The 27,792-nt window shown below is 35.0% G+C and overlaps 1 protein-coding gene across 4 annotated transcripts in view; it reads left to right on the forward strand.

Annotated features, from left to right (window-relative positions):
• Nucleotides 1–27,792, forward strand: part of VPS13B (vacuolar protein sorting 13 homolog B) — a 460,107-nt gene that overhangs the window by 295,818 nt on the left and 136,497 nt on the right. For all 4 annotated transcript variants that reach the window (XM_082753129.1, XM_082753131.1, XM_082753130.1 and 1 more), the window contains exons 32-33: nucleotides 7,339–7,465; nucleotides 8,489–8,632. In XM_082753129.1, the coding sequence (XP_082609255.1) occupies nucleotides 7,339–7,465; nucleotides 8,489–8,632 (271 nt within the window). The remainder of the gene's footprint in view (nucleotides 1–7,338; nucleotides 7,466–8,488; nucleotides 8,633–27,792) is intronic.

A 27,792-nucleotide genomic window follows, 5' to 3' on the forward strand; every position in this document is an offset into this window, starting at 1 on the left:
AATAAGAGAAACAGTTGAAAATAATCAGAATTCTCTTTTTTCATATAACTGCTTGGATATTATTTGTTTTCTCAGTAGACTTCCAAAATAAATTTTTATTACAATGTATTTGATATATAAGTAAGTTTATTCTGAAACAGTTTTTACATTAGTCTTCTAATTCATTTTTTAATACAGTTTAATATAGTTTTTAATCAGTTTTAATTAAATCCATTAGCTTTTCCTTTGTGGTATGCAATACTGTATTTTAATTCCAGCTTGAATATGTTTAAAGAGAAAGCTGGAATAAGTGTTTTCTTGTCCTTTTGGCTTACATTTTTACACATTTGCTACAATTCTTTTTCAGGATTTTCACATTTTTGCTTTTTAGTTGGCAGTCAGCTTTGCTGAATCTGGATCTATTTTATGATCTGTGCAAGTGGTGTGCTGAGAACTATAAGAACCCATATTGAACTTTGCCATCCATTGAGAGATTTCCAGCATGCACCAGGAGGATGGCTGCATGGTGTTTTACATGGTGCTTAGTGTTTTCAGGGTGATTTTTATCTTAAGATTTACTGCAATTATCATGGAAGCTTTATACTTTGACCTACTTATGATACTGTTTTCTTTTTTAATTCTTTAAGTTTCATTCAGATGTTTTACCTGGAACATAATGATTTTTACTGAATTATTGTAGGGTTAGTTTCATTATTTTTACATGTACTTCTCCTTGGTTTTACTTACCATTTAGACACAGTGTTATGGTTTATTAGGTTAACTGATTTTTAAAATTCTTTTTTGAGATCCATTTCTCTCTTACTTGACTCATTTTTAACGTATAGACAAAGTGTGGTACAGTATAGAATCTAATCTATATCTGGGTATTTCACATGCAGAGAACTTCAGCAGAGATATCACCCTTTATTTTGCGTTCCCATTTCTAAAAGTGTTAGTTTGGTGTTTTTTGTTTTGTTTTGTTTTAGTTAAAGAGCTGTAAAAAATCTAGAATTTATTATATTGTAATTTAGTCTTCTGAGTTGAAATCTGGTCTTGTTTTAAAAACTTGAATGAAAACCAAATCATTCTAAATATAAAATTTTTGTATGTAATGTAAACAAATATCTGAAAGCTTTCGACATAATTTATAATTTAAATGGTTTAGCAACATTTATATAGAAAGTAAATCATTCAGATGTTCCCACCATTTCTTCTGGAGTTCAGTGTTTCTAGTACCAAATATCTCATGCTTTTGAATTTGTTTATTTTTTATTTTTTTTCACTTACAGTGAGATTTGGAAAGAAAGTAATCCTACTTTGAGAATAGGTGTTAAATGTTTTGAGGAGATTAGTGTAAAATTCTTCAACATATTATCCTGAAGCATCTATGAGCCTCCCATGCCTCTGGAGGTCACTGCAGGAAGAATGGGGGGAACTAGAACGCTCTGGTAGGGTGGGTGCCCGCTCTCAGAAAAACCTGTCCAAATACCATGCTGTACTGGGGATTTGGGGTCATAACTCTTCCCATTATGAAATGTTTATCCTTCGCTGTAGATGTTATAAAAAGCTCCCTAATGGTGTAATATATAAAAAGAGTACTGGAAACAGTCAGACAGTTCTAGTAAGGTTATGTACAAATGAAACCTGTCCACGTTTATTCCCTTTACCAAACAGCATGTGGGGAACTGGGAGTACTTAACCAAAAGAAGTTTTCTTGATTGAAAACTGCTTTTTCAGCTTGCGGATCTCCTCCTCCCTCTCCCTCCTCTCAGTGGAAAAAACAACAGCCCTGAAGGAAATAAAGAAATATATCCTCTCTTGAGGCCTCGCCCCCATCCCTGTGCAATCCTTCTACAGCTCCCAGCAGCAACTTCTGCTTCCTGCAGCCTGAATAAACTCTGTTAAAAAAAAAAAAAAAATTAATTGAGCTTAAAAGCATTACTTCTCTGTGTGGTAATGAATTGAGTGTGGCAATATACTGCATTACAGTTCTGTCCTTGGCATACGACCATCTGGAACAGCTCTTTGCAACTCTCATTGAGTATGTCAGGGAGCCAATGATCTGTTGTATGAAACTGAACAAAATACCACTCTTGCTTTGCAAGGATCCTCAGAAATGTTTCCTGCAGATTTTTCCTTGAATAGTTTTCATTTTCATGCTTTTTTGGAGAGTTGAAGTGCAGCTTGCCAGATTCTAGGAGGGAAGACCAAGAAGAAATGATCAGTAGATCCATGTGTGGGGAAGTAGGGGCATTCCTTGTGAATCTTGGAATAAAATAGAATATGTTTGCATTCAGTTTTGTACTTCAGTTTGTTGTATTTATTGTACCTGGAGTTGTATTTTTATATGCACTGTACGAAGTCTTACTCAATAACAAGGGGGATGTAATTTCCTTTATTAATCCACAGCAGTGAAATGTTGCACATCTTATTAGTCTTAATAAGATGAAAATTATTTTTACTGAGGCATAATTACATAACAATAGTCATTCTGTACAGCCAGATGGTGTACGTTTGTTCATTGTCTAATTTTTTGGTCATTAGATAGTCCGCAAAGTAGAGTTACACTATTTCACTGTCTTATGATGATTCTTTGTAACACCTCAGAGAGCTAAAAGGATGTGAACTGTTCTACCAACCAAAAGATGGAGATGAGAGGCGGGATGATGCTCATTTCCACAGATGTCATCAGTAGTTAGGTATCCCAATGCATTGGTAGATCAGGGATTAAATGATTTATACGGCTCTAAGGGAAGCATGCAAGATAAAAGTCCAAAGGTAGCATGCTAACTAATATAACATCTTCAGGCTTGCATACCTTACACCTCTAGAAAATACTGCTTGATTATGTGGGATGTTCCATGCTAATACTTGAATTTTGTTTTTCACGTAATGGAACTTTATGTGAAGATTCATCTCTCCATAGACAGTAAATTTAGATGGCATAAGTGAGCTCTTAGTTGTCATTCATGAATTCAATATATATGAGTTACTTCCTGAGCTATGTATATTTTAATTATAGAAGGACTCAAACTCTGGATTAAGTAAGGTATCATTAAGAAAAAAATGATAATTAGGAATAAGGCAGACATTTCCAAGTTTCACATCTCGGTCATGTTTTATCTCTTACTGGCCAGTATTTGTTGTTTGTTTGGATTTTGTTTGCATATAAGATTGCCAAGTTATGTTCCTTATTGTACGTTTTCATAGCTTTTCCAGTCTCACATCATCACACCTCCTCTGTTAGAGCAACATCATCTCTTTGGCAGTCCTTCCTCCTCATGTAAATTCAAAGTGCTTCTGAATGGATGTAATCATATGCTGTTGAGAGGGAATGGTTTTAAACTGAAAGAGGGGAAATTTAGATTAGAGGTTAGAAGGAAGTTTTTTACTCAGAGCATTGAGGCACTGGCATAGGTTGCCTAGAGGGGTTGTGGACGCCCCATCCCTGGAGGTGTTCAAGACCAGGTTAGGTGAGGCCCTGAGCACCCTTATCTAGTGGGTGGCATCCCTGCCTATGGCAGGGGAGTTGGAACTAAATGATCTTTGAGGTCCCTTCCAACCCAAGCCATTCTATGATTTGATGCAATCAAATGTTGTTTTGAATACAAAATTCTGTTCTTCATATCTCTTTATCTTGTCTCCACAACATTTTTTTGTTACATTAATCATTAGATATGTCTTTATTTTCAAGGTACTTCCAAACTGTCCATTTCTTCTTGTATGTCTTCTTTCATTTGCTTTGACTTGCCTACACTCAGTGTTCATCAAACCTCACCATGCCAGTTAACGGGGCTGCTGCATTTAATTTCCAAAAAGGTATTTTCGTGCTCACTCCTAGGTTATCCTACAGGTTTAAAGGCATCTCCTGTGAACATGCACAAAATCATTGCAATGTTGTCTTTCAAATCCTTCCCCCCAAAAAATCATTTCTATTACAGTGTAATAGAAAAACTCATAAAACAGCTATAACGTTGCCACTGTACTGATGTCATTACCTACAATGCCGTTAGTTGTTACTTTTATTTCCCAGTCTTCAGGTCTGTTTTTTCTTAGATTTAAATTGTAAACCTTTGAGGACAGAGACCATTTTTGTCCTGTGATTTTACAATGTGGATCTGTAGTCAATAACCAGAGTTCATATAATCATTCAGATATAGTCCTAATTCAGCACTGAGTAAAAGGCACCTCCAGACCTTATCATAACTGTTTTGCTTCCTTGTTGCTCTGCGCTAACATATGGACTTTCAAGTACTCTGTGCAGTACTTTTAAGTGTAGATGATCAACTGCTTTAACATCTCTAAAAGTACTAGCTTTTCCTTTTCTTTTCTTTTTTTCTTTTTTTTTTTTTTTTTCCAAGACAAATATATAACAGATGCACAAATGAACCATGGAATGAATGTGCTGCAGACACAGAGCCATCATTACGCTCTTCACAATCAAGTTTTTTCATAAGCTCATGTGGCGTACACCTGTGTTAAGTTAACGGTGCACTTAGGTGCAGTGTGGAAGACTTAATAATTCAAAGTGGAATTTGTTTCTTTGTTCCTTTTGTGCACTTTCTCATATCCTCTCCCCTCATTATTTACTGTGCTCTGTTTGCCTTCTGTTTGTACTTACAATTATTTTGCTAATACTTGATTTGGCTGAGCTTCAAATTCACCAACTAGAAATGTGGAAACTAGTAAGTAGAGCAGGACAGGAATACCACATAAGGATGATTTTAAAAAAATAGAAAAAAAAAGTCAGCAACCAATCTATAATAACAAAAAAGTCCTCTATGATGCAGTGTACTGGGTACCTTCTAGAATAACATTTTAAAATAAATGGGAATAAGCTGAGAAATAATTTGAACAATGATGAAAAGAGCCAGTTGTAGGTTTGGGGTTCAACAAATAACTTGCTTCTATAGCTCTGTTTCATTTGTCAAAATCATATATACCAGCAGTGTTAAGTCCCTTCACATTGAAGTTCAGTAGCGTATAGATGTGTGCTCTTTTATAGAATTGTTCTACTGCTTAGCTCTTCCATTTTCCTCAGAAATGAAAGCATTTCTTTCTCATCCGATTGTGAAGGGGAAGTAGGAATTGGGAAGAAAGCCATCTGGTTTAAATTTAAAATGAAGGTGATGGCAGGGAGAGAAGCATTTGTAGACCTGGCAAAATCTAAGACACTTTTTTTAGTTGAAGATGTACACTAACCAAAAACTGGTCTGCATTTAATTTGTGGAATTAATTAGACTAATCTTGCTTCAGAAACCATCATTGTAGACCAGCAGAGTAACAGCTTACCAAAATATTAAAGTTTTTACTGTAAGATGGTAAATTTCTCACAGTCATAAATCAACTCGATTTTAAGCATATTGCTATAACTAGTGTGCAGCCAACTTGGCAGTGATTGTGAAGGTCATGTGAAACAAAGGCAAATGTTTGTTATACTTGTGCTCAGTAAATAATAGGTCTCTGATCTGTAGCATCTGCTAGCTAACTTCTGTATACCGTTGTCCTAAATAAATTTAAAAGACTTAAGGCCTACCTCCATATGATAGTTTACATTCTCTTATTGTTTGCCATGCCTCCTACATGTTCTGAGGACACTCAGACTGCTAGTGAAATTTGAAGCATCAAAATAGTCTGAGCAGTAAACTGCCATCTGTGGTTTTGTGTCTTGGTAGAAATATATCGAAGCCTGACTTCTAGTCATGTTATGATATCTATTTCATTTCATTTCTGCCTAACTCTTGGCCAACAAACCAGCAATATTTGCGATTGTGTACTTTCCACAGAATCCTTCTCAGAACTATTATCGTTACTCTGGAATATCTGTATCAATACCTGTTCTTAATCAAGAACTTTAAACACCTGTTCCACGTGTGTCAGGAGATTATTCCTACATAGACAGACGTGTAACCATATCATTTAATGACATTAATATAGATAATTCTAGTTGATGGTAAGAACTGATTGTATAATTACATAGTTCATGTGTCTGGCTCACTTGGGCAATTTATGATGATGTCTGAACTACCACATCTCCTTTGCTAGATAGAACGAGATTAGGTCTAATACAGGTATACCTATCTGACAATCAGATGTATCTGAAGAGTTATCTGAATAGATATATTCTTCTTTCTTTTTTTTTTTTTTTTTTTTACATGGAAGTGTTGTTTGGTCTTATATTTTAATAGATGTTTGCATAATTTAGCGTATACTTTGACTTGCATTGTTTCATAGTTGATAATTTCTTATTCTGTGGGCATTGGAAAATTTAGCTCAGACCCATAATTTTTCAGTAATTTCTAGATTTCTCTTTGGGGAAATGCAGACATTTAGCATTTTTGTAACTTATGATAGGTAGAAAGAATTACCAAAATCAATCTTGATAGAAGGGCTGTCCCAGGAATTTGAGCTGTATCTTCTTTTAAGGACTGAGCACTATCTTGATCTCATTACATTATTTTTTTCCTGATCAGAGACTCTCAGATGGCATTTTGTGGCAATAGTTTATTTGACCTGACACAGAAGATTCTGGCTATTTGGAATGTGTTGTCATAAGCTATTAGTGGTCCATCCATTATGAGCTTGTGCCTCTAGGCCTTGTATTTGGTTAAAGGAAAAAAATTAATACCCAGCTGGGAAACAAACATCATTATCAAGTTTAATGGCACAGATATTCTTGGCAAGCAAATGTAAATATCTAGATGAAAAGGTACCAAGTAGGAGCAACTACTAGGAACAAGCAGTGAAAGAAGCAGTGCAGAAGGACTGTCACTTCTCATTTTTGAAGGCATTTTAAATATTTTGGACTTTATTTGTTACAAATGAAATGTGCAAGTCCTAGACTTTTATGAGGTTTGGTAGTGTCATTTTTCATGTCTTTGATTTTCTGTCAGTTACGTTGTTGTGTGCAACAACTGTATTTTTTTCACCACAGGGTTTTATGCATTTAATGCATGAATTCAAGTGTTGTGGAGGATTCAGGACAGTTATTTGTAAAATGAAGGGCATCCACAGGCATGTTTGAAAAATACTTCTAATAACATTTTATCGTTGTTCAAATGATTTTGTATAGTTTGGTTAAACAAAAGAAAAGCAATGCCAAATGTGCCAGTTGTCTAACTGGAGATAGATTGAAGAGTCAAATATTTAGACATATCTTTTCTGTGAAATGAAAGAAGAAGCCTGCCTTCAGGATTGGAATAGATGTGATTTATGATATTTAATGCTTAACTACAAGAAAGCCAAACTACTGTTGAAACAGTTTTATGCTACATAATGGATATAAAGAAAAACGTCAGAAGTTTTTGCCTCTCAACAATTTATAATGTGATTTAATCCTATCCTTTTTTTTCCTTTTAGCATAAAGCGGCATCAGGAAAGGAGAGCCATTTTAACTCCAATTTTAACAGATTTCACTGTTCGAATAACTGCAGCTCCTGCAATTATTTTTACAAAAATTGATACTCCGGAGAATTTACACCCAGAGGTTAGTATAAAATGCGAACAGAAATAGCAGAACTCTTAGTATGTGGGCAATCTTAATATTTTACTGTTTCACTGTTTTAAATCACAGGTGTGGTAAGTTTTTGAATACAGACATCACCAACTGCAAAGAAAAAAAAATCTTGATCGTTAACTGAAGTGTCTTCTATCTGCTACAGAAAGAATTTGTGTATGGCATTTAATATTAAAGGCAGACTGTCCAGAGGTAGATAAGCCTGTTTGCAGTTGAGAAAACTGGAATCCTTAAAAAATTTGTGATGGAAAGATGTTGAAAATAGGTGCTATAGTATAACATTAGAAAACATTGCATTCATAAGCTTCTCATAGAGAAACCTGAAAATGCAGTGTATACACTGTCTAGTTGAGCATGCAGTGTATACACAGCTAGTTGAGCTGTGTTCTTTTAGCCAAGTTTTTAAGCCCACAAATTTCCACAAAGCATCCAATCCCTAGTCATTATTGTGGGTACTTCAAGTTATTCCAGATTTAACAGTCACTTTTACCAGTCCGTGTGTCAGCTTGTTCATGCTTAGTCTGTGAAGCATGTTACACCCAAAAGGTATTGACTCTTTTTGGTATAGTTTATATCTCAAGAATTTAAAACATTTTATGTAGGGAATATGCCAGTAAGTTTCTGTCAGCTCACAAAGAATATTTTTCATAATAGCTACCTCCTGGGTAGAGCAAAACTGATACAGGAACATAAGGGGTATTAGGTGTGTACTACAACAATGCAATAGATGTGCACAGTTGTAAAGTAACAAATAATACATGTAGAAAGTAAAAATTGAAAACTTGATATTTTGTGTAAAAGGTCATCACAAGTGCAGATATAAAATAACATTAAAAAAAAAAAAAAGCTTAGGAGGTGGCTAGGATGCTTAGAATTTATTCAGTAAAGAAATCTCTGAGCTTTACTAATTCTTATTTTAAATACATAGTTACATAGAAACTAAAAATTATTTGCCCAGTACCTGATATCTAATATTTTCCCTTTTCTCCATAGGAAATTTTGGTGTGTGGTCATTCTTTGGAAGTGAATATGACAACAAATCTGGATTTCTTCCTCAATGTGGCTCAAGTACAACTTCTTCAGCAGTTGGTACAAGCCAACATGATTGGGCTGGAATCTTCCAGTACCACCACTGAGGTAGGTTTCTCCTGGTTTGCAGCTGATTTCTTTTTATAATAACATAGCTCTGAGCAGGTGTTTACATCATCTACAGTGACAAAATTAGAGAGGTAAGTGAAATGCATGTTTTATTATTGTTTGTTTGATCAGTCTTATAACTCATTCTAATATTCTAGCAGTAGGAAGGGTCTTACTTTAATAAGAATATTATTCAGTAAATTAGACTGAGGTTATTTTGCAACACCTTATGTACAAGGAGAATTGTCTGACAAATGATGAAAAATGAATTTTAAAGTAGGCTTTTAAAGTTGTTTAAATTTTGTTGAAGCTTTGGCATCTTCTCATGAATTCATATTTGTATGCACTAATTATGTTCTTCATTAAAACCAGTAAATCGTAAAATATTCTCTGTGCCTAGTACCCACTACTCACATTAAGTATCTTCACTCAAGAACATAGGACTCAATCCATCTCTGAATCTTCTTGTACTTATTCAGTGAGAGAGATGATGGAACACATGACGGATCATCTTCTGAATAATTAATTAAAATAATTAATTTATTTATTTTAATAGAATCCTGTAGTGTTCAGCAGCCATCTCTTGAATTTGACATTCTTGTTTTTTTCTGGAAGTCAATAGGCGATAGTGTCAGTCAATAGTGTGGAAGAGTAGTCACTAACAGTGACAGAATTGTAAGTTTAAATATTTTTTCTAAAAAAAACAACACTATTTATTAAGGTATGAAGATTCCTTATCTTCATACCAAAGTGTAGTCAGGTTGACAGCATCTTTTAAGGACAGTAGAAGTCAGTGTGACAAGGCACCAACTCCACTAGAACTTCTGTTAGACCCACTGAAAAATCTTCACAAATAAGAAAAAGAGTTAAGGGGAGAGTTGAAGAGGCAAGATACAATCAACTTGCCCTTTCCAAAAGTCTAAGGGAATAGCTGGAGAAACTATTCCTTTTTCCTGCCCACACAGATTCAGCATGCGTGAGAGGCTGGGTGGAAATGGGAAATGATTTAGAGAAGCCAAATTGCTTGTATTCCTCTCTCCTCACCCTGTCAAAACCCCAGAAGTTGTTTATATCCTGCTAACGTAGGTATCACATCATGCTCCCTCCTTTATTCCTTCCCAAGCATAGGAAACACCAATAAAGGGCGTTTAGTTACCATGTTGAACCATGAATGATGTAGTGAGAAAATGCAATGTCTCTCTCTCTTCCTTGGATACATTGCAGACACAGGGCCTCTTTTGAATATGAATATTATAAATATGTATGGGAATATCTTCAATACTTTGTGAAGCACTGTTTTCCCATTGTCAGTGGAATGGATAGAATAAAAAGATTTGAATGGCTGCCAAAAACTTTGAGTTGGCACTGTGCAGAACTGCTGCAATACTGATGTGGACTATACAAGCTTACAAGTAATTTACTAAATTATTTCATTAAGCTTTTTGTTGACTACATCCCAAGATATATATTTGTCCTTCATTATTATCTCCCTTTCATTATTGAGGTGTCCTGTCATGAGTTATGAGAATATTTCTGGGTCAAGGTGGTGGTTCCCTTCTCATTAATAAGTTTTAAAACTGTACCTTGATTCACTATATTGAAAATCTTAAATCCAGTATTTTATTTGTTTACTCTTCTGTCCATTTCTTTCTTCACTGTTCTGCAGTCACATGTGCCTATATGAAGCTACCCCATCCTCTAATATATGCATATGTATTAGTATCTTCCTATTGTTTCTTTAGTCAGCAGAGAGAAACATAATACACTGTATGCTGCTGTTTTCAACTCATTGAACCAAGTGTGGAGCCCACACATAACTATTCATACTTCATACCTGCTAATTATTCCATTACAAGAATCAAAACTTGGCTTAGGTTGGTAGGCATCTCTGGATGCCATTCTTTTGCTCAAAACAAGACTAATGCATTGTCCAGGTACATCTTCTTATATCTCCAGGAATGGAGGTTGCATTACGTGTCTCAGTAAATTTCTTGTGCTAAACTACCCTCATTCTGTTGAACTTCTGAGTTTATATTCATTTTGCTTGATGCTGCCTTTCAGGGTTTCATTTCAGACTAAAGAACGAGTATGACTTCATCTTCATAACCCTGCTTTAGGTAACTGGAAGCAGCAATTTGATTCCTGTTCACCATACTTAGCCTTTTATTCATCTGTCTGAACACACCCAGACCTCTCACCTTGTCCTTATATATCCTTTGATACATGCTAACCACTTGGTAACCCTCTTGATAATCCTCTGCCTGCTCAAGTTTCTTCTGTTTCTTCTACTGTTGAGCTCAAAGCTAGAGACAGTACTCTAGATGTGAACTCACAAGTATCTAACAAAAGAGAAGTAATCTCACCTCTGATCTTCCAGCTCTGCTGCCCAATAAGTGGTTATCCTTCATCACTACAGGGTCATGTCACTGTCCCATGTTCAGTTTGTCCAGTAGGACCCTTGAGTTCTTTTCTCTGCTGCTCTGTAACAGTTGGCCTCAAAACTGTTTTGAGGTTTTGGTTTGGTTTGTTTTTGTCTTTTTTTTTTTTTAATAATGCAGGTTTGGTATTTGTACATGAATTTACATTACTGATCTATTTGCATTAAGCGTTTGCTCAGTTGTTTTCAAGGGTATTAAAAACTTATGCCCCTTCAGTGCTCCTCTTCAAGGACTCATGAATAAATAAGCAACCACACATGCAAAAGTATGTGAAAACTGCACACGGGAATTTCTGAAAAGGAAAGGGGAAAAAGCAGTGCCTTCAATTTCTTGAAATAGCTGACTGTGGTGAAATCAAAATTTTACTGAATGTACTTTTATCTGCTAAAATAGTGAAAAGACTGAGGTACATACCTATCAAATACTTCGTCGATTATCTGTCAAAAACTGAACTTCAGTCCTGAAAAGTGAACTGTAACAAGAACTGTAGGATTCGAGAGATCCCTAAAACTATAAATAGAACAAGAATGGTAAATTCTTCGCTTTTTTTAATGCACCAATACCACTTTAAAAACATTACAGGGGAAATAGTGAAAGACCTCCTAGAAATACTTCTGGGTTTACACAGATCTGACCATGGCCAATGAATGTTGCAAAAATTGTTGTTCCCTACAGTGTCCAGCTGACTGACAATTCTGCATTGCTAGTAAGGATTTTGCTTTCATGTTTGTTTGTTTTTGTTGTTTGTTTGTTTTGTTTGTTTTTAAAGAAAAGACAATCCAGCATATAGAATACACAGTTCAGGCTTAGTGAAAAGGTTCAGAGAAATTTTTGGTCTAAACAGACTTTTGAGCACCAGGCTGGGGAGACAAACCAAAGTTAGATTGGAACTCACATTATTAATGAGATTTTGTGTGACACTGACTTAAGGCAATGCTGTCTGCTTGGCTTTCCTTTAGGCACACCCATTATTACTAATTAAGATAATAATTTGGATTGTGTGTTTTTCCGTCAGGGAAGCTGTTCAACCCCATTTAAAGATGCTATGTTTAGCATGTTTTCAGGAAGCCATTTTCAGAGTATGAGGTCTTCTTTAAAGCAAAATCTTAAGGTAAGATAGAATCATGGAATAATTTAGGCTGGGCAGGACCTCCGGAGTTGATATATGCAGTCAAGGTCTGTTGTTCCTCAGGTCTTCCTATTTTTCCTTTTTAAAAATGGAGGTTATGTTTCCCCTTTTCCAGTCAGTGGGAACTTCCCTGGACTGCCACAACTTCTCAAATAAATGTGATGGACATATCACCATCTTCCATGAATGAATACTCTCTGAGCTCAATCATTCAACAAGTTTTTTTATCCATCTGGTTGTTCACCCATCCAGGCCATAATGTCCTAACTTGGATGCAAGGTACATTGTGTTAAAAGTGTTAAAGGCCTTGATAAAAATTGAGGTACACGAACTGCCCCGGTCTACCTTTGTCCACACACACATATCCATCTGTTTAATAATAGAAGGCAATTGGGTGATCTGTTAGATATCTGCTTTGTGGATTCTGAGGCAGGGCTAAGCATGTCAGGCAGAAGCTCATTAAACTTAGCTTTATTTATCTTTTTTGATTCTTAGCAATGTTTTGCATTTTCCCAGAGACAGTAGTTTCTCCAAATTGAGGTAAATGTCCAAGTAAAAGCTATGGATAAATAAAGCTTGTCTCTTGTGCTGCTTCTCTTATCTGTAGGCCTCCCTTTCTGATTTTTTGGTTGCAAGGTGAGCATCCAAGGATGCCAGCTATATGGGCTGTTGACAGCTCTTCCAGCAAGCAGCCATTTGAAACTAACCAATATTGCAAGAAAGACAAAAAATTTGGGGATTCTGGGGTACTGATTTATTGGGAGGCAGAGGGTGGAACTTAAGAGTCAAATTCATATATCTTGGCTGTTAGATGACAAAGTGAAAGTTTTTGGAGCTGTGAATACACAAATATTTGAGACATGCAAACATCAAGGCTGAAGTAGAATCATCTACAGCTTTAGAAATAATTATAGAGATATGGAAGGAGTTATATAGTTAAATGAAATGAAAGACTGAAGTTTGAACATTGGAAAAATCACCTTTGGTGTTGAACACTGCCAAGGGATGTGACAAAAAGATTTTTGGCTCAGGTCATTTCAGTGATTTTTTATAAAAGGACAAGACTATCTGCTGTGATTTATGTAGTTTTGTTGTTATAATCTCTAACTGATCATAACAGCCCCAATAAATTTCTAGTTTTGTGGGTTTGGATTTAATAAATTTCATTCATCTGCCCTGGGTTTCAAAAACTATGCCACACTTAGTTCAAATGGGAAAAATTAGTGAATTGCATTCTCTGAAGACTAAAAATCATTAAGCAGCTAAATCCGTTTTTATTAGATAAAGAGGAACGTCAGCATATTAAGAATGCCTGGGGCATGTGGATTTACCAACAGTAATTAGTTTTGTTATTCATTAATATCAAGTAATCATCATATTAAATCTCCTTTAAAAACAACCGTATATAAAGAATAACACATGTCTATTTTTTGAAACCAGTGTTTTCAAGCAAATTAAATATTCATACTTTTTAACAAAATAAAAAACATATTTTAAGGGGGCAGGAATGAACCACATCATTAAGCAAACCAGAGATGGGGGTGATCTTTGATCTATGTATGTATTCTGCCCGGTATCCCACAGAAAAAAAAGTAAAAAATCATCATTTAAGTCATAAAGCTCTAATGTAACATTCTTTTCTTCTTTCTTCTCTCTTTCTTCTTGGTCTCCTACAGTCTGCTTTCTTTCAGAAATCCATACACAAGTGTCTTGACTTCCAGTAGTCTTGACCCACTTTTGATATTCATTTGGAGATCACCAGTCTTTCGTTACATATATTTCTGCTGGTTTAGAAATTAAGTAATGAAAGCAAGGATAAATACAGTTTTGTGTTTTCTGAAAATATTTGACTTCTCTTGTTTCTCACACAGTAAGAAAAATTCTTCAGAATATCATAATACCTTCTGTAGATTTTCTTCTGAACTTAGGCTACAGGGAAAAAACCTGCATGAAGATTTTCTTTGGTCATTACTCGTTTCATTTGCAGATTTGTTCTTATTCAGAAAATGTATTTTGTTTCCTTGCTTGCTTGCTTTCCCGTATCATCCTCTGGAAGGGATAACATACTTATTCCTTTTGTACCATGTTAGTCACTGTTTTTTTGTTGTTTAATTTTGTTAATTCTAGAAATCACCATTACAATTTTCTAATCCTGTCGTCTTGTTTTTGTAAATACCCTAAAATTTTACAAGTGCTTCCTTTATCACTTTCATCAATACTGTTTGAACTTCCTGCACAGAATTTAGAAACAAGCTAATAGAAAAATGTCAGGCCCATTAACAAATTAATGATTGAAATGACTATGTAAATGTAGTTGATACGAGGTACATCATATAGTACTGATATAGTAATGGCCATTGTGGGTAAAACTGAGGTTCATTGAGCCCTACATTAGCTAATGCCTTGGAAATAATATAAGAAAAGTTGCATTAATTATGCATCCTCTAATATTCTTTGTAATTGACGTCTTTGTAACTGATAGTCTTCAGAGTTATGTTTTGTTTTTTTTTCCTTATGGATTTGCCCAGTTACCTTTGAAACTCTTGAAAAATTTCATCACCTATAATAAACAGTAGCAAGTAGCTCCCCCCAAACCCCTTTTTTTCTTTCTGCTTATCATGCATCAAGTTCTTATATTAGGAAAACAAACAAATTACTAATTCATAGTGACCTCTGTCTTGGTAGAAATCAAAGAGCATAGAATTACTTAGGAAAAGGGAGTCTACTGCTGGTAGGTTACTCGTTGGTCTCTCAGGTCTCAGCCATGAAAGAACTTTAGAGAATCAGCAGGTTTCTCAAAGCCTCTTATCTCAATTGTGCTTAACTGTGGCTCATGCCCAGAGAGCTTTTTCTTGAATATTTAATCTGTATGATTGGAAAGAAAGCAGCCTTTTAATGGCTGATGCAAAAGGAGTTGAAGAGCTTGTTTGTTCTTCCTTTTTAAAGGGGAAAAAAAAAAAAAAGTATCCTTTAGGCAAGCAAGTTTAGCATTTACAAATTTGGTAACTCAGTGTCAGAACAATGATGTTCCTGATGACTTTGCAGTTTCAGCTGAATTGTCACTATTATATAAGTAACGTTTCAGTTGCCTTTTTTGTGTGTGTCAATGAGGACATACCTAGGAAAGAGATGGAATGTAGCTTTTCAAGGAACTGGATTTAAGCAGATTGAAAGCAGGTGGCTGTCCACATTGTATTACAATTTTGGCACATCGCTCATTAAGAAAACCTATGCCACTGAAATTAATTCACGCCCAACAGATGTTTGTACCATAAAGGGATATGACCTTCTTGACACCAGTCACTGGAAGGAAAACATTTTTTCTTTTGATGTTTTGCATTAGGTACGTATTACACATGTCTTGCACGCTGAAAATAGCCCTGATTTTCTTACATAACGTACATTTTACGTAAATGCACATTCATCCCTGCTGCTTAGTCAACACAGTTAATGTTTTATAGGGAAATGTAAGGGGCTCCAAGAGCATGTGGGTTCATTTGGCAGTGGATGTTGCATTCAAAACCAAATACATTTCTGTTTCCACGTCAATTTGAAAAATCTTAAGCTATATAATAAAATTCTGTCTAAATTTTCCAGTAATCAAAATCTAGCAATAATCTCATGAAATACTACTAATTTATCTTTTTACAATATCATGGTTATAGTAAACAGGTTTTTTGGACCCCTGCCTTTAGCCCATGACTGTATGCACATGTATGAATATTAAGTGTAAAATTTCACACAGTAAATTATATTAATCTATACTTGATTATGATAAACTAATGGATAACTTATTAAACCATCAAGTAATTAAGACCAGCCTTCTGCTGGACTTGCTTCGGTAGTTCCATGTTTTTTTTCTACCAGGGAACCCAGAACTGGACACAGTTGCCTGTTCTGTTGTGTTCATAGACATTTGACCTTTTTATTGCAGTGGTTATTTTTCAGGTTTTTAGACAAATGCGAAATTTCATTTTGTGCATTTCCTCCCCCAGCCAGCTGTGGCAGCACAACGGTCTAAATCTGAGTTTTAAATACAATTAAGACTATTAGGTTCAAGGCAAGGAAAAGCAGTAATCCACTTAGCATTCAGTCCAACACAAAAAAGCTCATGTAAGCAGCTCATTTTTTTTATGGAAATAAAAAACTTACAGGAATGTAATTATGTGTCTGGCTGTGAACGTTGTTGTTCATTTTCTGAAGGGAAGGGAATGAATGCAATGATTGCCTTTTTCCTGTTTTGCTGTTGACTTGTAGCAAATCATTCCTATTACTGTAGGAATCAGCAGTATTACAACAGATACATTTTCAGCATAATTTCATTCTGGATTTCACTCTAGATATGAAGTGACTGTGCGTTAATCCTTGGTGATATATGCTAACTTGCAACGTGTGCCTTGTACACGTTTTAAGTGCTTTACAATCTTCTGTGAGAATCGGTATATATCTACAATTTAGAGTATTTATTTAGAGCATGCCTTTACTTATTAACAGTTATTTTTATAATATGCTCTCAGTGTTTGAAAAGGCACCTAGAAGCTACTAGTAAAATATTTGAGGATTGTCTTACTCTTGATAAAATGCACCCGTACTGTGAATAAATAAGAAAAGAAATTAACTGTATTACCATTCTAATAGGGACAATTATACTCTAGTAATGTATATTGTTATATTAATCTTTCTAATCCAGGTATTCTGGCACAAAAAAAAGACCTATATGTTCACTTTCTTCCCTTAAAAAACATGCAAACAGAAAATTACAAGTCTTTCTGTGCCTAATAACTTTATGTTCATACCAGTAACTTCAAAAACCTGAAAATTTTAGGCCTTGATTTATAAAAGCTGTCTTTCTCTGAAAGTAGAGCAGAAGTCACATCCTGAAATTATTTTTGATTACAACCAGCAAATCTTTTCTAACATAGATGACCACCATACTGTTTTTTCTTCTCTGCAAAAACATTGGTACTACTTCACATCTGCTAGAGAGGATCTCTTGGATTTCTTCTCTCTCTCTGTTTTTACAGTTTATAACATGGGAATATTGATCTTGAAATTAGGCCAGTATTAAAACATTTCAAAGTTTTTACTTTTATTTGCTTTTGTTATTCTTAAAAATCTGTTCTAATCAGTTTCTCAAGGTAGTCTTGAAAGCTGAGTTTGTAATTTTGCTCTTCAGGCTTAAAACAGATCTCTCCTAGTTGCTTCTTACCACTGGTTTATCTAACAAAGCTAGACAACGGTTTAATACATTTTGATTTCATTCAGAAGTTTAATATTTGCTTTTTGCAAAGACATCTGAATAGTTTAACAGTGTAATTGATGAAAGATTGCAAAGAACATTTAATACTGTTAATATGCTGGAAACTAACTATCACAATCATCTGAGAAAGTATTTAGAAGAGAGTAGGTTCTTTGCTGGCAGCTTCTCTCAATAAAATATACCTTAATGATAATATCTTTTATATTATGCCTGAATTTTCCTTTACATAATTCAGAACGATCAGAATATGGACTCTCAAAACCTACAGACGTACTTCAATCTGGTAAACTGCAGTTACTCAGCATACCATAACTAATACTACTAAATGTGAATTTGACTCCCTGGTTCTACTGACATGAAAAATAAATTGTTTAGTAGGGCTAGAAGACATTACACTGATATTTGTTAGATTTTATCAAAACATTATAATTAAAAAGAGAATTCTGAAATTGTGCTTTGAACACGACATGATCAAAATGTAGTTGTATTTGATTAGCTCTACTAGTGAAACAGAAGAGTTGACATTGCTGTAGTTCTGGAATATTTTATTATTACTACGGAAGCCGTACGGTTTTAAATCATAAGGATTTTTAGAATCCTGTTTCATCTACTGATCAGCCTACTAGGATCTTCTTAAGTGTCAAGGGCTGTTCTTAACAGTCTCCTTTCAACAGTTTAACATTGCAGGTTAGAATTATATGAAATCATTGCAGGTGCCTCATCAATAAATTATCAATAAATTAAATAACTTAAGCCAATCTACTTGCTGTTATTTTTTTCCAAGCATGAATATGTTGTTTAATACTGTTTTATCAACCATAATGCATCTGATTTCATTAAGGGGTTAATATATTCATCAGTATATATGGATTTTGTTGGAGGCATTGGGTGTACTTTGATGGATTAATATCAATACTGGATTTGTTTCATTTTAATCACTACTTAAGGTAGAACTAACCACTGGAACAACTTTTACTGATTTATGAACTGAACAAACTAATGAAAACTGGTAGATTGCCAAAATTAAGATTACAGTATTCACTGGAAAATAGATAGGGGTGCAATTTCAGGCAAGTAAGCCCTATGAAAGAGACATGTAATTAGCATTATAGATGAAAGAAATGGAATAAAAACTGATTTGGACAAATGAAGAGGATGTCCTTTGGAAAGCTCTCTTAACAATGGAAGCAGTCTGGCAGGTGTCCTAGGTTTTCTACCTTTTTTCTTTTTTCTTTTTTTTTTCCTGATACATAGTTGTATAGAATCCCTAACTGAGGTGAAAATGGAAATCATCATAGTTAGAATTAACTCAGACTATAAGACCTCCTTCAATTAATTCATCTTTGAGGGATTTTAAATGAAAACGTTCTAAAAATATTTTTTCTAAAAATAATAAATCACTGATAGAGTCATCATTCTTAATCTTTTCCAATAAGTAATTATTCTCCTCTTAAAAATGTGCATCTTATTTCTTGTTTATGATAATCTATGACTCTATAAGATGAATAATTGCTGTTAATGCCCAAGTATCAGAAAATAGGTGACAGTCTATTTTATCTCTTTTCCCTTTTGTCTGGAAACCACATTTGAAATAGCTAACTATATTTTGAAGCTAGAAGAATAAAGAAAAAAATACACTGAATATATACTGGCTTTGATTATCATTGGAAAAATGTTTTTCATCTGTATCGAAGGAGAAGAATGAGGAAAAAATGCCGGGGGAAAATGGCATTTAAGCTGAGAAAAAATCCTTACTCTTCCAAATATTTGACTAGATCAAATCCTGAAGATTGTTGAGAAACTATAAACATCATTAATCTTAGTTAGGAAACTTAATTTCACTGGAAGTTCTTGGTAAATAGAAGGATTAAGTAATTGTCTCATGCCTCAAAAATAAAATACATTGTAGTACTCTGTTTTATGCTTTGTTTATGTAAATATAGGCAGTCGTCAAATAGCAACTCTGAGTTTAAACTTTAAAGGTGTGATTTCCAAACAGACTGTATTTGGTGGTTTATAGTGCAGTGTTGTAAAGAACACTGTAGACAAAAATAATAAAGTAGTGATGATTTATGTGTAAATCTTTTTTTTTTTTTCTTTTTTAACGTATTTTAATATTCTGTAAAGAATTTTGTGCCTGGTCTCCAGTGTTGTGTTTTTACTTATTTGTAAGCCCTAGCTTTATACTCTTTTATAAATTCATCTTTGATGTACAGTAGACCTATTGTACCGACTTATTCATAGAGTATAGTCTATTATTGCAAAGAATATTGCTTTGATCTGCTTGACAGTTTTAAAGTATGGACACATATGTGGTGTATGATAAATTACCTGAGGGGTAAAGAACGTTGCTGCCTTTTCATAATTATTCACTTTTTTAGAATTAATATATGCCAAATTCTTACAAGAAGAAGATATAATACCTCCACATGGAGAACAGAAACAGAAGTGCTAGGAAAAGAAATAGAAGAGTGACTTGTAGTTAATGTAGTATTTGTACAGCAATGCACCTAAGATAATAGGTGCATTATTAATAAAAGGACTATATTTCATCACAAGGAAATTATTAACAGTTTCTTAAATATTCTTAAAAAATTAATATTCTGGTTAAAGTCTATTAATATAAATGGTAACTGGTTTTACTGCTCAGTAATAGAACAAGTGAGTTCTCAAGGAGTTTATTTCTTAGTCTGGCAAATCCATTTCCTGCTGTCCATCACTTACCGCCTGGAGATTTTTGGCAAGAGAGCATCTTATTGTCATGCCAACATTCAGAAGCAAAAAATACAAGAACTTCTCTTTGAAAAAGAAATGAAATACAAACCAACACTCATCTTGGTCTGCTTCAGCTCTCTGTAGGCACACATAGATAACATATCTTACTGCAAATCAGTGTATCTTATATTTCTGAATTAAACATGGTCATTGAGGTCATTACAAACTATTTTTTATACAAATTACTTACAAAGTAAGGCTAGATTTCTGGAAAAATACTAATTTCTCCACAAATAATATTTTTGCTTAAACCTACCTTAAAGAGTGTTCCTAATAACTATCTACATTGGAGGTAAATATGAATACAAAATGCACCTTCCCTGAAGAACATAAAAGGTATTTTCAAATGCTTACTTTGTCTTCACAATATTTTTATGAGGGTTATAGCTCTAGGAGAGAAAACAATTACACTATTGAACACAAGATGCTTACATATTAACTTTAAGGGAAATTAAGAATCTAAAGTATTTTGCAGAGGGTGTCATCTGAATTTTTCACCCAGTCTTTGTCTTCTACCAGCATATTCTCCCTGTTCCCTCTATCGCTGTTTGCCAGGTTGCATAGTCTTGTTTGTTTATTTTCTGCTTGCCTGCTTCAGTAGGCTACAAGCCTACACCTATCCCACAGTATTTGAAAATCAAACAGGTAGTTGATAAAAACCAGCATAAGCTATTTCTTGAAAGAACCATAGCCAGATTCGTCATCTTTTCCATCCATCTTTCTTTTCGTATTCACAAGTTTTTAATTGCAGTGGTGAATGTAGCACTCAACAATCAACTGTTGCAAATATGGAAATATTTGCACACAGCAGAAGTAGAGTCCAAAAAAATTGTCTGTTTTGGAGCCCTCTCAGGCAGACCTCTGGAGTTCTGCTATTTCTGCCGTTTAAAGCCTTAGCAATGGAAAAAGCTTCCAAAATTCTTCAACATATTTGCTGTTATTGTAGCTATGTCTTGTTAGCAATTAGAATATAGTAGAACCCACACAAACTTGTCTAAAAAACAAGAAGAAAATTTCTTGTTCAACTTGAGGGGAAACCGTATTTAACTATTGAGATGGTGAGGGATGGACTCTAGTGTACTGGTGAAGTGGTCATACAAAGAACAACCTGGGACTGAAACGTCTGCTTGGATTTTTTTATTCATAACAGATCGTATCCCAAGCATAATTTGCATTCAAAGCCAATACCCCAGGGACACAAGTTGTCATTGATCTGGGGGCAGTGCTGAGCAAAAAGGGCGGAAAGCTGTTGTGGTTGGATCATTGTTTTCTTTCAGAAATTCAAGGTGTGACCTGCTGATGTTTTCTGCTTTTATGATACTTGCTTCTGAGTGTTTAACTTCTGAGCTCTCTGTCTGAGGTACCCAAGCACTGGCCTCAGCAGCGTTCATCAGCCTGCCAGATGATGTTTTGCCTCTAGACCTGGCTCTTGGCCAATCACTCTGAGCAAACCCCACCAGCAGATGTGACATGTTCCATAAGGCTCACCCCCACACCGATAAATTGCAAAGACAACCCACCAGCTTCCTGAATAAATGATATTAAGAGGAGGGGGGAGAGAAAGGGGGAGTAGTACGGCTCTTACATGCTCACATACCCAATCAAAATCACCAGACGCTTCACTGAGTGATAGGCAACGTACTAATTACAGCAAACTAATTAACTGAGGTCTCCAGGAAGGGGAAGGCACAGAAAAATCACCTAGAGCAGCCGGTTTCTTTCTCTCCTGGTTGAATCAAACTCTGTGCTGATTGATCATTAGAGACAATGCAGTAATAACTGCAGAAGATATAAATCATCCGCTGTCATTGCAGATTAGGCTTAAGAAAGCACTTCTGATAAATTATGATATGCTGTAATATGCTGGGTCAGGAAGTCTGGGAGATTATCGTGAAGAAGTATTTCTCTACACTTGCTTTTTTTTATACTGCTTTTCCCTATGCATCCACATATGGCTGCTGTCAGGGAGAACAGGAGCCTAGAAGGACCTTTGGGCTGACCCGGTGGGGCCATTCCTATGTTCTCCTGTAGTTGATTTCTGTTTATGGCTCTCTCATCAACTTTCTGTTGTTGCTGTAACTTCACTGTACCATAAAAAATGTGATCAGCAGGAGGTTTGTTCAAAATTGCAGTTGAAAATTACATCTCACATAAAAGTTGAAGGAATGATGGCTAATGGAGATTATAGCAGTCTTTCTTGCCTATTGTATTTTAACAGAGCAAGTTTTCTTGAGTAAAATTCAACTTAAGGAAACTTTACTCGAGGTTATCAATGCATTACTGCTGTGAAGAATGGAAAAAAAAATCAAATAGTTTTTTTTGTTGGTGTTGAAAACAAACATAATTTTGTTTTCCATTTGTATTTTGTTTAAAAATAATAACAATCAGAAAACTGGTAAAACAACTTCCAGATAATACTACTTAAGAAGCCAGACAGCCAAAGTGTGAAATGGCAGATGCACATGTTGCACAGATGTTGTGTTGACTGGTTAGTGTCCTTATGGAAAGCTTGTGTAATTGGAAGTATTTTTAGTATGCTGAAACTTTGAGAAGTTGGCATCCTCGTTTACAAGTTTCTTTTGAAGAATCTGTTTATCTTTTGCCTTTTGATTCCTGAAGTCTAAGGTAATCAGTGTTGGAGAGCCAAAACAGCCTTAGTTTCTGGGTATTGTATAGATCAGACGAATTTAGGTATGTCTTGATAGTCACAAGTGTGTTGGCACATAAAAAAGGTAATGTTGAGTGAAGATAGCTTCCTGAGGGGTTTATAGTCTTTTTTCTTTATACGTTTGAAAATTGTTGCAATGACTAGAAGCAGAGCAAACTTAGTGTACGGTAACAGTAACATCCCAGAAACAGTAGGTATTGAAACGTGAACCCATAAAAAAAAACTTCTTAGTTTTGTCTTTTTCATAGTTTGCACATTATTTATCGGATCTTGTATACCTGCTCAGTTTTGCTCCATGTGTAAAGCTTTCAGTGCTCATTTCAGGCAAAGGGAGGTCATGCAGCATGTAACCCTGTATCTTTGATATGCTGAGGCAGTCCCCAGTATCAATACAGGCTGGGTGGTGAACTGATTTAGAGGAGGCCTGCAGAGAAGGACCTGGGGATACCGATGGATGAAAAGCTGGAAATGAGCCAGCAAAGTGCGTGTACAGCCCAGAAAGACACTCATATCCTGGGCTGCATCAAAAGCACCATGACCAGCAGGTCAAGTGAGGTGGTTTTGCCCTTCTGCTCTGCCTTCATGGGACCCGATCTGGAGTGCTGCATCCAGTTCTGGGGTCCCCAGCACATGAGAGACGTGGACCTGTTAGAGTAGATGCAGAGGAGGGCCACAAAAATGATCAGGGGGCTGGAGCAGCTCTCCTATGAATCAAGGTTGAGAGTTGGGGATGTTCAACCTGGAGATGAGAAAGCTCCGGGGAGACCTTATAGTGGCTTTTCAATAGAAGTGGGCTTATAAGTAAGGTGGAGAAAGACTTTTTACCAGAGCCCATAAAAGCCCATGAAAGAAGGTAGGTTTAGATTGGATATACAGAAGAAATTGTTTATGATGAAGGTGGTGAGGCACTGGCACAGGTTGCCCAGAGAAGCTGTGGATGCCCCATCCCTGGAAGTGCTCAAAGTTAAGTTGGACACAGTAGTGAGCAACCAGATCTAGTGAAATGATCTTTTCAATGATTCTGTGGTTCTATGAGATGCTTTTTTTGGTGGGTTAGCACTGCAGTGACTGGAGAACGACAAGTTCATTGCAGCTGGTTAATATGTTTAATTGATAATAGTTGTTAGCGATGATCTCATTACCGGGGATGTGGGACTGCATTTTTGCATGAATAATTTCTAAATGGTGATACTTTTTAACTGTAGCTTTTTTTTCCCTTTTCACTATAAAACTTCTACTTTGGTTACAAAGTGTGAAATTTAACATAACAGCTGTAGGAAACAAGGAAAAGTTACAGAATTTGGATTATTTAGATTTGAAGCAGTTTGATGGAGTTTCTCAAACAGTTTGCCATGGATTAGCTTAAAATTTCAGCTCAATGATTCTTACTATGTTTGTTTTGTGGGTTTGGAAATAATGCAATATTCCCAGAAAATCATTTTCTCAGATAAGAAGAATTGCAGAAGGTTGTAGATCCTAAGCACGTACCACAAGTAGATGTCCAAATTAACACCAGTGACATAAATTGGAGCTAAGAGATGTGTTAACACTTCCTTTCATGTGTAGTGAGGTCACTTCTACATGGTTATAAATCCAGATTGTCCCCACAAGACCACCCCACAAGAATATACGAAAGAGAATCACTTCCATAACCTAAAGGGGGCCACAAAGTTTTGATAAGGAGGAATGGCATTTCATATCAAACTCAGAGTATTGTTCTTAGAATGTGAAAAAAGAGAACTAGGAGACAGAGGAAAATCCATTTTACTGTAAATATATCTTATCTTTAGCTTGCATCCTAAAATTACTAGGAAAAAAAACAATGTTCCAGAATAATTCTTGCAACCGAAATGGCTGTGTTGAAGAGATCTTCACTTATGCTCAGACTCTGCAAAAATAATATTAAAGTGAGAAAAACATGTTTTGTGTTCTCTCTTTGAAATCTGAAACTAAGAAAATTTTTATTTTACAATGAAGTGTCTGTTTAACAAGCATTCCAACAAGTGTAATTCAGAAAGATAAATATATGGAAAAAGATAGAAATTAAATCTACAAAGTCAAGAGTTGTTAGTATAGTAAAGCCAAGCTTGAAATTGTGGATTCAAAATATATTTATTTTCCGCTAGGAAAAAAGTATTTTTTATTTTTTTTTTCTGACTGATTTTGATGTCCACAGCATACAAATAAAGGGAAAAATGGTATCTTGTAACCCATAACATTTTAAATGCTGTGAATGATTCAGGACCAGTTTCTCAAACAATTTTCTTAATGTTTTTTGTGCTTATGTAAGGTGCTAAGATGTATGTGCGTACCACAATCTCACACAAAATATAGCTGGTGGTGAGATTTACCCAAAATAATCTGCAAATAAGTTTGTGAATAATAGACGTGCTTCCAAATCTTCCTTGTATGGACACTCCAAAGCATCAAAAATGCTTCAAAATCAAAAGGGATTTTATATTATTAATGAAATGAAAAATACAAATATTTCTTAAGAATACTAAGAAGCTTCTTATCAATAGCATTTAAAGACTTCCTACTTTTTTTTGTCTTAATCTACATTACTTGACTACGTGAACCATACCCTATTGTCTCTCCTCTATGGATTATATTTCTTTTGTCGCGCACTACTCTTAACCCTTAGGGTAGTTTAAAAAGAGAAATGTTCTGTCCAGTCTCTTTATTAGATAGCCTGCCTAGCAATATTTTGAACATAACTTGTGGATATTATTTTTTATTATCAGTAACTTAAATATTATCATACTTTCTTATCAAAATAAAGATTGTTTTTAATAACTAAATGGTATGTGAAGTTAATTTAAAACTTTGCTGTTCCAGATCATTTAATGTATTAACCAAAAAATCTGTTGTATTCCTCACAGAGTTGATAAGAATATTGCTACGAAATAGGTCCAAAATTCAAACTGTTCCTTAAATTACAGAACGTGGAAAAATTCTCATTGGTTAACTTTGTTGTTAAAAAAAAAAAAAAAAAAAAAAGTATATTATGATAGCTCTGCCATAAATCACAAATCCAGTTGACAACAGCAGGACAAGGGAGATGATTTTCAAAATGTCAAAAAAGAGTGGACAACATGGGCTCAAAATCACCACAAGCTGAATGTGAGAGAGCATGTGCTTGGACTTGCTCACACTGTAGCCATTGAATGTGTCATGGTGATGATTTGCTTAATCGTCTGATGGAGAAACGAAAATTTGAGTGTTAGGTCATACGAAGTATAACTGAGGGCTCTGCATTCTCTGATCCTTACTAATCTTCTCCTTTGAGTCATCTGATGTTGGTATCCAGGAGGGTTTGACTCTGTGACAACATTACCTTTAGACACCACCAGTTACAGTTTCTTCATCACCTTCTTGTTAGTGTGGAAAACTTGATTCTCGACATTAATTGTAAACACATGGACTCTTTTAATTCTCTTGATTTTAAAGTGAAATTATGGTGTTGCTTTTTTTTTCTTAAAGGGAAAGCTGAGGGATAAAAAAAAGAAAGCATAGTGGAAGCCAGTAGAGAGCCAATTAAAGTAATTCTCAGTGGACAGTGAGCAACCTTAAGTTTTGAACTTCCCTGTTTTCTTTGAGAGAAGGGTCCTCACTTTTCCCTGACATTCCTTCATGAGAAATATTTTTTTTTTCATGTATTTGCATTTGAACCTATTTTTAGAACTATATGAAGCTATTATGATCCCTCTGTGTATCAGGTTTCCACAAATAATATGTATTATTATGTGTTCTCAACCAAATTCGAAAAGCAGACTGGAAGTCTTGAAGTTCATTTTTTATCTGTTTTGTAAAAATCAGGAAAAGGATGGTGAGAAACCAAACCAGGTATTGCCACTGAGTGAAAACCCTTACTCAGTAGCTGGCAGGAGACACTGTTTGGCCACTTGTGTGGCTTGTGTAATCAGCATGGTCAACTTGGGATAAATATGCTCTTTAATTTCATACTGATTTTCATAAGGCCAGGATTTCACTTTAGTACTGCCCTGTATCTTAAGCAATAATCTTTCGTAATTATGAATGCCTTCAAATAGGCATAATCTTTCAGAGTATATTGCTTTTAATCATATTAGCTGCCTTCCCACTTTTTCAATTTTTCTGGCCAGCTGTAGTCTGTTTTCATACTCAGGTAATGCTGCATCATCTGAGACAGCCTAGTGGAATGTTACATCCTGTAACTCATCCCAGAGATTTTGGCAGGAAACAAATGTGGTTATTTTCTCAAAAACTCATGTGCCTGTTCTAGTAGAAATTCAAGAACCTTTCATACAGTTTAAAGAGTGACAAGACTACTTGTATGAATGAAGTTTCTTGCTTATCAGTAGTGTGTTTAAACATAAAAGAGAATAGCCTTTTATTTATTTAAGATCAAAAAGATGCAAAGATGTTCAACAAGTCCAAATTATTACATTGGATAGAATTAAGTGGTGTTTACTGGTTCCTCTCAAGTGAATTTGCATGAGTCTGAGCTGCAGCAGTATCCTTGGGCCGTTTACAACCAGTTTTATGCTGAGCAGGATTAGCTATAGCTATATTACAGTTTAATAATTTCTGTAATGTTTTAAACTGAAAAATAAAAAATCAATACTCCTTCAATTCAGGGAATTGCTAATGAGTCAATCTCATCTAAATCTGAAAATCTTAGGACTTTGTTAGATATGTTTAATTTAATTACAAGGTGAGCCTTGTTTCCTATTCCTACTCATGTTGAAGATCTAAAACCTCGAATTGTAAAAGGAAGCTATATGAGATAAATGGGTGCCTGCGTGTTTTTTTCCAAATACAGAATAACATGAACATGTGTGTAATACATTAGCATGTTTGAGACATACATGTGCATAGAATTCATGGACAAAATTAGCACTACGTATA

Source organism: Aythya marila, assembly GCF_965140915.1.
Source record: "Aythya marila genome assembly, chromosome: 2".
NCBI classification, from domain to species: domain Eukaryota; kingdom Metazoa; phylum Chordata; class Aves; order Anseriformes; family Anatidae; genus Aythya; species Aythya marila.